Source organism: Narcine bancroftii, chromosome 10 (assembly GCF_036971445.1).
Source record: "Narcine bancroftii isolate sNarBan1 chromosome 10, sNarBan1.hap1, whole genome shotgun sequence".
NCBI classification, from domain to species: Eukaryota; Metazoa; Chordata; class Chondrichthyes; order Torpediniformes; family Narcinidae; genus Narcine; species Narcine bancroftii.
In genome coordinates, this window is record NC_091478.1 from 7,117,820 (window position 1) to 7,129,821 (window position 12,002).

Genomic DNA, 12,002 nt, shown 5'->3' on the forward strand with positions numbered 1-12,002 from the left:
GCCATCCCTGGTATCAATCTAGTGAACCTTCTCTGCAAAGATGTCTTTCCTCAGATAAGGAGTCCAAACTGCACACAATACTCCAGGTGTGGTCTCACCAAGTCCCTGTACCGCTGCAGTGGAACCTCTCTAATCCTGTACTCGAATCCTCTTGCTATGAATGCCAACATACCATTCGCTTTCCTCACTGCCTGCTGTGCCTGCATGGAGAATATGGGGAAAATCCAGGAAGAAGGCACAGCACCAGGATCACACATGGATCAATGGAGCTGTGAGGAGTAATCCATAACAAGCTATGAATAAGTAATTTTGACACATTATGTATGGATGAGGGTCTACAGTAGGGAAGACAAAGGCAACAAGTTACTTATATGGAAGCAATATGGCTAACAGAAAATTTTCAAAAGAGCTATACAAGATATTGGAACTTTTAACAAGGTCATTCACAAATAAATTGTTACTAATAATTTAAAAGTTTGAAGCTTTGTTGGGATGGTTTGGCCCAGAGGTGCAACTAGTAGATCTTCTGCCTCACAGTTGCAGTGACCTCCCCTCCTCTCTGTGAGGCATTTGAGTGCTCTTCCCGTAAGAAAGTCATAAGAAATGTGGAAACAATGTAAACAAGTGAGAATATTGCAGATGAAGGAAAAGTAAATTCATATTTTTGCAAATTTTTGCAATTTTTTTTCCACTGAATTAATTGAAGATAAAATATTACAAAACTCATCCCCTGACCCAGAGGCAATTTAATAATGGAAAATGACCTCAGAGAAATAAAAAAAGTTTTGCGGATGATAGGAAGGTTGGAAGTGTTGTGGATAGTGTTGAATTTTGTTGCAGATTACAACTAGATATAGACAGGAAGAAGAGTTGGGCAGAAAAGTGGCAGATAGGAGTTCAATCCAGGAAAGTGTGAGGTGATGCATTTTGGAAAGTCAAACTTGAAGGCCGAGTACATGGTTTATGGTAGGATACTTAACAGTGTGAAAGAACATAGGGACCTTGGTGTCCAAAGCCATAGATCTCTCAATGTTGCCACGCAGGTTGACAGGATAGTTAAAAAGGCCTCTGGTACACTGGGCTTCATTAGTTAGGGGATTGAGTTCAGGAATAATGAGGAGATGTTGCAGCTCTATAAATCACTGGTGAGATCACTCTTAGAATATTGTTATGAGTTCTGGTCACTTCTACAGGAAAGATGGGGAAACTATGGAGAAGTTGTAAAGGAGATTCACCAAGATATTGCCTGGATTAGAAAATATGTCTTATGAGACAAGATTAGCAGATCTAGGGCTTTTCTCTTTGGAGTGAAGAAGATGAGAGGTGACTTGATAGAGGTCTGCAAGATTATGAGAGGCATAAATAAGTAGACAGTCAGCACCTTTTTCCCAGGGTGGGAATAGCAAAAACTAGAGGATATCTGTACAAAGTGAGAGGAGTTTTGGGGAGACATCAGGGGTATTTTTTTTTTTTAAAGAGTTGTGGAGGTCTCAAGTGCATTGCCAGGGGTGGTGGTGGAGGCTGGAACAAACGGCACATTCAAGAGACTCTTACATAGCCACATGAAAGTAAAATAAAGGGTTATGAGGAAAGGAGGGTAGTTTTTGTTTTGGTAGGTATACATATATAGGTCGGCACAACATCATAGGCTCAAGGGCCTGTAATGTGCTGTAATGTTCAGATAAATCTAATCTAATTAGGATGATAAATGATAGAGAAATATCCAATTTAAAAGATGAGTTCAACTGGTGATTGTAAAACAAGAATAGAAAGGGACACAGAAAAAAAAACCTTAGGAAATTTTGTGTAATATTACCTTTTCTGTTTTATAACATGACAATAAAAAAATCTTGAGAAAATGCTGGAAGGAAAGATATTGAGAATGTTTTTGCGAAAATAAAAAAAATTGCAGCCAAAAATCCATGGGATGGGGGATACGGTTTAATTACTTTGAGTGGGTTAAATCTAATAAAAGGAATGATTTTTCTCATCTGGAAGGACCTTGGCATGGCTAGATAAAACATTTATAGTCCATCCCAATTGCCCTTTAAAATTACATGAGCATATCAGATGGTCTTGTATGATAATTTGGTACCTTTTGCTATCACTTTTATGGATGAACTGTTGTTTAATCCAAATTCCAAACTACTAATCTGATTTTAATATCACATCTGTCAATTAACTTAGATTTCTGGACTACTTGTTGGGAAACGTAACCACCACACCACCACCATATCCTACGTCCAATTAAGATGGAAACATTTTTACCTTAAAATTTGTACTGACACAGTCTTGTTCTTGAATTTTGGTGGTAAATCACGTATGGTTTGCACTGTGAAACACTGAATATCTGCAAATTTGTTAAGGCATTAATGTAGACAAGTGATAGTTGAAGAGAGAATATTTCAAAAAGATATCCAATAACTTAATTCGTTTTAAACTGAAACTCGTTTATGATTTAACTTTTCAAACTCCGTGCAGCAATTCTTTTCCATTGATATTATTTCAGAAGCTGTCCACTTCTGCAACCACTGCTCACTTCCAACTTGATTCTCACTTTAAATAAAACATTTATTCTTTTCATATAACCATTTTCCTAACATGTTCAATTGCCAAGCCATCTAATCCAAGATCATTGTAGAGAATGACAATAGCCTTCAGCGTCATTCTGCGAACCCATAAACCTCCATTCTTTGCTCTTACTATTCTCCTCTAGAACATGGGATTTTTGACCTTGTCACTCTACCCTCACCCCTCATTTTCAATCAAGTTAAATCTTCTCCCAGGCTCCATTTTGACCTTATTCTAATCCTATTTCCTCTTTTATAAATTGCCCTCATACCAATCTCCCACTTTACCCCATCTTGATTATCAAACTGCAGCCAAACTTCTTTCAGCAATAGTTTCTATTTCTTTTCTAAAATTAAAACTCTGCAAAAAATAGAGGATAAATTTCCCGCAGGAAAAAAGAATCTCATAGTATGTGATATCATATACGTACTCTGACAATAAATCTTGTGACATTCTCCCATTTTTCAGTTCATTTTATTTGTGGCACTGTCCCTTTAAGAGAACAGATTTAACAGGATTTGAAGTGACTGTAAAACTAGCAGCTTTGAACATCATGTTTCTTTTTACTGGATCCATTAACTCAAAAGCACTAGGTGCAAATACCATGCGTTTGCTCGGGGAGGGGGGATTTTAATGCAGGAGCCTAAAAGTAAAGAACTCCTCGACCTCCTTTGTAGGAATGAAAAACCCACTTGGCCTCATTGTGTAGTTACAAACAGAATGTCAGATGCCCTCCTTTTTCTCATAGAAGGTTGAGAGACTACTTCAACTGACCCACAACAAGGGTTTTAAAGTTGTAGAAGAATACTGCACGCTACTTGACTGATGCACTGTTACATACAGCGACAAAAATTAGCCGAGATGATGTTATATTTAAAATAATATTTTTAATTATTAATTAACAATTATATAACACCTACTCTAAATAACTTCTACAAACTTAACTAAATTTATATACAATTAACTAACTTAAAATTTAACAATGCACTAATATATCATTGTGTGTGTGTGTGTGTGTGTGTGTGGTATGTCTGTGTGTGTGTGTGGGGGGGGGGAGTACCCCAATAGCTCAAGGCTCAATTCCAGGAAGGCAGTTCAAAGTTCAGAAATTCAGCGATGACACCTGGGCTTCAGATTGATGCGACACACAGGCTTTAGATGGTTGAGGCCCGCAGCCCTTACATGAATGGTGAGACACGCAGGCTTTAAGATGGGTGTGACATGCAGGCCTTAAGATGAATGTGACACACAGGTTTTAAGATGGGTGAGGCACGCAGGCCTTAAGGTGAAGTTAGCAGTTCCTGAAGTAGGTAAAAGAGACGAAGGGTGACAGAATGTTGATTACTCGCGACACTCTTGTTGAGGTGATTCAGATGAAATGTCCTTTTTAGACAAGTACCTTCTTTTGTAAGTAGAATCCTTTTTCGTGGTCTGTTAAGTCGAGTGCGGTATTTTTTCTGCACCTTTAAGGCCCCTGTGTTTTTGAGATACTGCCTTGTTTCTCTTCAAATTGTCATGGTTTGCTGAGGTCCAAAAGCAAATCAGGCAACATGGAGAATTCTTCAGGAAGGTTTAACCTTTATTTGCAAGTAAAGGCTGAGACAACTCAAAGCCTCATCTCGAATGCCTGTTGCTATGAGACACTGCCCTTTTTTTATATGCAGAATTTTAACTCCTTATCAGTGTTTGACTTTGATTGATGTTTTGTACCAATTAGCTCATCCTGGGTTCGTTTCTCGTTTATGGTATTCTTATCACTTCTCCTTGTGCTACACTTATCTTCTTGTAACTGGCCTGTTTCAGAATAAATCATTCGCTTATGGTTCCCCTTACCTTGTCCTGTCTAACCTCCTATCTGATCTCCTGTTATTTCCCTGACTCCTCTGATCTCATCCTGTTTGATAGCTTATTCTCCTGGTGCCTGTAACCACTATTATTTTCTTAGATTTAAATGTATGATCTTAGGGTTAACGATGTTTTCTCTCTGGACTTTTGTTTTAAAGTTAGCAGGCTTTGAAGTCAGCAAATTCTATATATACTATAATCAGCTAACTTTTCTACATACTGTGGCTGTTACTTAATTACATGAATATTCTCCATAAACAGTGTAGTTGAAGTACATAGTAAATTGTTACATAGTAATGGATTAACAAATACATGATGAATAGAACATAGATTTATTTTCCATAAAATTTATCCATTTTCAGAATGTGTATTCAGCCTGCCAGCTCAGTTTCACAGACAATTCAAATCCTGCAGGCAGGCTGTTAAATCTATTCTCTTCAAGGGACAGTCCCACATAAATGTAATATTCTAAATGTAGTATTACTTGACTATAATGGAACCTTTACCTTCCTGATGGCTTGTCCTGGGTAGAGTGGATCCTTGATGATTGCTGCTGCTCTCTGATGGCAGGGTTCCATATAGATTTTCTCGATGGTGGGGAGAGTTTACCTGTGAAGCACTAGGCTGTGTCCACTACCTTTTGCAGGTTTTTCTTCTCAGAGGTATTGGTGCCCCATACCAGGCCAAGATGCAGCCAGTCAGCACACCTTCCTCCACACACCTATAGAGGTTTGCCAAGGTTTTTAAAGAGATATCAAACTTACCTAAACTCCTGAGGAAACAGATAATGACCTGCTTTCTTCATGATTATATTTAGTGTGTTGTGTCCAAGAAAGGATCTCTGAGATGGTGACTCCCAGGAATTTTAGTGCTATCAGAAGATACGATTTGTCTACAGGTCGAAACTCTTTGAAGGTGGTGGAAATTGCAGAGAATGATCTGTTGAACATGGAGGCTTGGTGGAGTGGAAGGTAAGGACTACAGTGACTAAGTCTTTCTCAGAGGTTAGGGATTAGTGCAGAGACACGGGAAATGGACGAGAATGGAGACAAAGCCTATTTTTAAAAAAAAAATTATGGTTGGCATTTCTTAAAAAAAGCAATGGTAGAGGGGAAGCAGCAGTTCAGAAAGAAAGAGGAAATTTGAGAGCCACCTATATGGAGCAAGTATGACAGAGACAGATGACCTAGAAGAATGGAAAGTGAGATAGAGGAAGGAGTTGAAAAATATATTTATGTACCATCAATTACTCGAAAGATGCTGAGAAACCAATCGGCTTTTATTCACTTAAGAACAAAAGCACATACTGTTCGACTGTCCTGCAATGAGGAGGGTGCTGTGGGGAGGGACCACAGGTACAATTGGGCAATAGGTGTGCCTGACTAGACAATTATATGTCAGAGAACATACATGACACTGCATACGACCCTGAGATTCTTTTTCCTGCAGGCGAGGCAGAATTACCTCTTAGAAGTAGGGCAAAAAAAATTGTACTCAAGAAGGTAGTACAAACACGTAAACAAATGAATAAATAGTGCTGTCTTTAGGATTAAAAGAAAAATAATTGGTTGGGGAAATTTCAGTAACATTGCCATAATCAATTAGCCATAGAAATGCAAATTCTATCATTTTAATTTTGATAAGAACCAATTATTTTGAGTAACATAAAAATTAGGTTGAAGTGATTTTCTCAACAATTACATTAAGCCCAATAGTTCCAAATGAAACAAATTGAGCTCATGAATTAAATGGCATGAAGTAGTGGACCCAATATTTAAAATCATCCAGCAATAATGTGATGGATTCTTCTTCTAGCCAGCAGTTCCATGACTATTTCTTGCCCTTTCTTCAACTTATTTCCAATTATCTCCATGTCTACCTGTTGAAATGAGATATCAAAGATGAGCTGGAACTCAAGTGCCGAGAGATCTAACCTCCCAAGTAATCAGTTCGGTAACGGAGGCACCCTGATCAAAGAGGGTGACTGTGAAATGCACTTGGCTTTTTCTAACAATCTACCTGATTATTATTTATGCACCAACCCTAGCTTGCTTCCCTTAGCAATGAACTTACCCCTCAAAATAAAGTTCTTTGTTCAGAAAAGTAAGATTTTCTCCCCAAGAGATGCACCCAGCACATACTAAGGATACACTGTCCGGAGGAATTTTTAATCTCATCACTCGGAGGTGATGTTGTCCTCATTTTTTCTGCATTGGGAAAAATGGTGAAAAGTCTTGCTTCAAAGTCTTCGCGTCGCTCATATTCTTTTCCTCTGTAAATGAACATCTTGTTCTAGGAGAAATGTGATGAAAACATAAATAATAGCTTTAAAGTTGCAATGCAATGATTCAAATATTTGTTTTTGCTGTTTTGTCAAGCCGAAATCCATACTGTCCATTCTATTCTCAACACCACTTGCCTCAAAACTGAAATCCATTTCATTGTCGTCATGTCCTTGTCTTCATGTTTTCAAGTGTCACCTTTGACAACTCTTCAAGTATTCTTGTGTTAATGCATTGTCTTTTATTTTTGCAAGGTTTTCGTCCTAACAAATCCAATGAAACCCATCTGCATTTTAAATCTGATGCAGTATTTCTGTTCTATTAATTTCATCACCTTGTATTTCATTTCTATCTCACTTCCAGCCTAGTCATCTTCATCCAAGATTCTTTTTGTTTTGAACTTACAACATGATTTAGTTACAAAAGTAATTTAATCGGATATTATGAGATAAACCCATTCTCCAACAAAATCATACTCTCAGTTCTCCAATGACAAAAAATGTTACAGGTTATTAAAAACTATTATGGATCATGGTGAAAATAGAAAAACAAATTCAATTGAGACTAAGATATTCCACACTCTTAGGATAGGGAAAAACACTGCAGACAAATAAAAAATACAAAGGTTGTCACAAAGTCAGCTTAAATTTTTTTTGAAATCAACAAATGGGAACATTTGTTTTGGGTAAACCAAAAATTCTTTACACATTGGCACAAATGCCAGTCTCCCAACTGTCTTGAGCTAAACAAAGCTGAACCAATCTGCACAGTTGCATTGAACCTATGATAGGATTTTGGGGACACGTACATTCTCTCATTAAATCTGACCAGTTTCACCTCTGTAATATCCCTAACATAACTGCGTTTCCAGCTCATCTACTCCTGAAATCCTGGTAATATCCGCAATTGATTATTCCAAAGCACTTGTAGTTGGCCATCCTGATTGTGCCTTCTGCAAACCTGTGGTCTTCTAGACCTCTATCGTGTTTTTCTGTGCTCCCCGACAACACTGAATTGAGGTTAAGCAATCACGAGACGAAGATTTACAGTTTTATTTTCAAATCCCTCAGTGATCTTGCCTTTCCCCTTTTCTCTGATCTCCTCAAACACCAAATCTGCTAAGGCATATGTAGTCCTCGCTTCAGTCTGAGTGGTTTAACTCTTTAAACTCCAAAATCAATGGAAATGGTTTCTATTGATCCAGATAAATTTTAAAATTTCCTTCCCCAATGAGTATTCAACAAATGTCATTAACGTGCATTGTGGGGTCAAACTTATAGTTACAATGGTTGATGACAATCCAGTTGATGTTTTCTTCAGAAATTGTGAAAAATGTTTATGATACTTCACATGAGAATAAAGCAAAGAATGGCATTTGTGCTTTCAGTTAACATTGAAATTAACAGACACAATTCTTTTGATGAAATGAAAACATTAATTAATGGTGTAATGTGAAATGTTATATCATATAATGTCATACAGTGATATTTATTCCCTTCTTGATTATGTACTCCTATTCTCCTCATGAATTGTTTACCCATAATAAAAAGATTTGGAAAAAAAGACACATTAATAATGGTCTTCACGAGAGACCAAACCCAAGCTTGTGGCTTATATTAAGCCTCAAGGCAGAAGAGTTAGAAATATGGTGAGTTAAGCATGGAAATATTAACATGGATTAAGGCAGCTGAGAAATGAATAGATTTAGATGTGCTATAGAAATGTTATGTATTGGTAAATTGTTTACAATTTATATAAATAAAGGGCCATTTAAGTGGTAGGGCTAACAGAATATTTATTTATCACTAGCAGGAAATAATACTGAAAGAGGTCAAGAAACAAAGATTCTTTGCAAATGATGCACAGTTCCACTTATGTACAGAATATTGACAATGAGATTACCTTGAAGGAAAAATGTCTAATAAAACATTTTCAATGTTCAAATACATTAACTATTAAAAGCCAGAAAAATAAAATACAGTACAAGTTCATGTTTCACATGTGAGAGCTCAGCAATATGTGAATTGCCTAGTGCAAATCCAGTCAGGCAACAATAGTGCGAGAGGATTTATCTCCATTTGCCAGGTGGGCTCATGTAGTCTCCAGGCACTTAGGAGTGCCTAAAAAAAATGGGATGGGCAAAATGATGAAGTAGCTTTACCCTATGATATGGTAAAGGATGAAATTATTATACAGCAATAACTCCCCCCCCCTCCACCCCAGATTAAGGGACACATCAAATGAGGGAGTGGCCAGTACTAATATGGCAAGTTGATTATCAAGTTTATTGTCAGCTGATTCTACAAGTACATCCCAGTGAAACAGTGTTCTCCATTCCACATACACACATACAGACAAACAATATGTATGCAGGATACGTATTCAGATATAGAAACAAATTACTTAGTGCATAAGAGAGTCTCGGATGATTAGTGTGAACAGTTCCTTTGGTTATTCAACATTCTCACTACCCGTGGGAAGAAGCTGTTCCTCAGCCTGGTGATGCTGGCTCGATATTCCTGTATCTTTTCCCCAACATGAGCAGCTAAAAATTGCTGTATGCAGGGTGGAAGGGGTACTCAATGATTTTTGCATGCCCTCTTCAGACAACCATCCTAGTAGATCATGTTGATGGGGGGAGGGACACTCAAGTGATCCTCTCTGCCACTTTTATGCTCCTGTGGATTGACCTCCGATCCATTTCTCTGCAGCAGCCATACCACACTGTGATGCAGCCGGCCAGGATATAGAGGTCCTGTAGTAGGTTGACATAATGGTGGCCAGTAGTCTTGCCTGCTTCAGTCTTCTCAGTTAATGCACTTGATATTGCACCTTCCTGACAAGTGAGATGTTGAGTGTCCATGATAGGTCACTAGTTAAGTAAATTTCAAGGAACTTGGTGCTCTCTACTGCAGAGTTGTTGATGTGTCGTGGAGGGTTATCATTCCTGGGCCTCCTGAAGTCCACGATCATCTCCTTCATTTTGTCCACATTGAAACTCAGGTTGTTCCTCTCGCACCATTTCATGAGATTATCCACCTCTTCGTTGTTGCTGATGAGGCCAACTACTGTTGTGACATCTTCAAACTTGATGACACTGTTGCAGTTGGATCTAGCGATGCAGTCGTGGGTCAGTGTGAACAGGAGTGGGCAGAGCACACAGCCCTGAGGTGCTCGACATTCTGCTACCAACCCAGACAGACTGTGGTCTTTCCATTAGGAAGTCCAGGATCCCATTACAGAGCCAGGTGTGAAGTCCCAGAGAGGACAGCTTCTCCACTAGCCTCTGTATTAAACACCAGCTGAAGTAAATGGACAGCAGCCTGGCATTTGAGACGTCATTCTCCAGGTGGGCCAGGATGGAGTGAAGTGACAAGCTATAGCATCATTTGTGGGTTTCTTCTATAGGCAAATTAAAATGGGTCCAGCATCTCTGGGAGGTGTGCTTTGATGCCCTTGCCTCGTCATAAGAATGTTATATACTTACTATGGTGGACATTTACTCGGGGGTAATAATGGAAATCCCTGTTAGTCAATCACACTAGAAGAGGACTATACCTGCAGAAATACAATCAGGTAACAGAAGTCACTTCACTGGGCAACAGGTTCAAGAATGGGCTGTACTATTAAATAAAATCACAAAAAAGCAACATACCAAAAAATCCAGAGATATTTCTTCTAAGTAATATAAGAAGTAAAGAACTAGGCCTCAAATTGGATGAAGCACAAAAAAAGATTTACTATGATAGCCTTAGCTGGAGCAAAAAAATGTATAATGTCAACCTGGAAATCAGAAGAGAGCTTGAGAATACATCAATAGTACATAGAAATTAATAAATGTATTCCATTGGGAAAAATAACATGTAATTTAAAAAATAAAGTCACAGTATTCGAACAAATTTGGGAACCGTACATGGAACACAACAGAGAAGGCCTACCGCGGACCTCCACCCCCTAAAATGATAGAATGAGAAGATGAAATGAACTGAGCAGTAAAAGTAGATGACACAATTTTCTTGTTTATTTTCATTGTGTGATGACATTGTTTAATGGGTTTATTGTATTGTATATGTTGAACGTTTAGTGGGTAGGGAGGGAGGTGGGATGGAGGGAGGGAAGGGAGGGGGGAAAAGGGGAGAAAATGACGCTGTGTATATTCAAGAGGGAAATGTTTGTGTGTATTTTGGTTAATATGGTTCATCGTGTGAAAATTAAAAAAATTTTTTTTAAAATGGGCTGTACAAAATGGTATGCACTGGCTAGTTCAGATTTCCCTTTACCCCTGTTAATTGAAAGGAAGCTAAAAGAACGCGAGTCCAGTGCTCCATTTGGTCATCTTTATAAAGATTTCCAGAATTCTACATGAAGTACCAGGAAATTCAAGAGGAATTGTTAAATTTCTTAATATTGTTCGTTCAGGTGCCTTGCCGTTCAGCGTGGGTTATCATGTCTCTTCATCCGTCACAGTCTCTAACCCTGCAAATTGTAGTTGATTCCTCCTGTTTTTAACCATTAAGTTAATCCATCTATCATTTTCATTCTCTGTCTGCATCTGCTTCTTTTTCTTCCAACTTTCTAGTTGTAACTAAACGTTCAAATGAATCTCTTTGCAAAAAATAATTTTGATTGCTGTATTCTGATTCCTTTAATATAGTCATACATTAATTAATGAGAATGGCATAAGCCATTTATTAAATGTGGGGTGAAAGAGAAAGATGATTCTTTTTGTTTTCAATTAAAAATCTAGGAGAAACCTGAAACTGTTTTAATCTTCACACAATGGGAACACATAGGGCTTGAGCACTTGTATTGATTTGATTCATTCGAGTTCAGTTAACATCTCTGTAAAGGTCAATTTCACAAAGTGACAGAGTAAATGATTGGTAATATAAACCGTGACATTTTAAACTCGGGAGATTTAATGGCCATAGTAGGAAGTCTCCTGTTTAAAAATTCCCAAGCCCCTAAAGGAATGAAGATAATATCATGGAACAATTATTCCTTTGCCCTGCATCAAAGTTTACTTCTGACTGATACTTGGATCAGAAGTTACTGACTCTTGAACACTTTCTTGATCAACAATCAGCTATCCTTTCCTTTTCTGTACCCGGACCCAGTGAGAGAGGAGAGCAGGGAATGTGCCCTTTAAACACATTGGCAGCGTTCAGCTGGTGTCTTCTCGTTTTGATGGACAGAGGAATATAGGTACAGCTGCAGATTCAGCTGGCATTGGGGAACAGAGGACAGGTTAAGGATCACAGTTACTGCTACTTAGCTCAGGAGGGATGAAGGAATTTAAAAGAT

General features: G+C 38.1%; 1 protein-coding gene across 3 annotated transcripts in view; it reads right to left on the reverse strand.

The window, feature by feature from the left end:
* The window catches only part of dock1 (dedicator of cytokinesis 1), a 354,235-nt gene that overhangs the window by 46,795 nt on the left and 295,438 nt on the right, over positions 1 to 12,002 (reverse strand). For all 3 annotated transcript variants that reach the window (XM_069899676.1, XM_069899674.1, XM_069899675.1), the window contains exons 41-42: positions 6,567 to 6,708; positions 2,269 to 2,350 (exon numbers count right to left, since the gene is read on the reverse strand). In XM_069899676.1, coding sequence (XP_069755777.1) covers positions 2,269 to 2,350; positions 6,567 to 6,708 — 224 coding nt within the window. The remainder of the gene's footprint in view (positions 1 to 2,268; positions 2,351 to 6,566; positions 6,709 to 12,002) is intronic.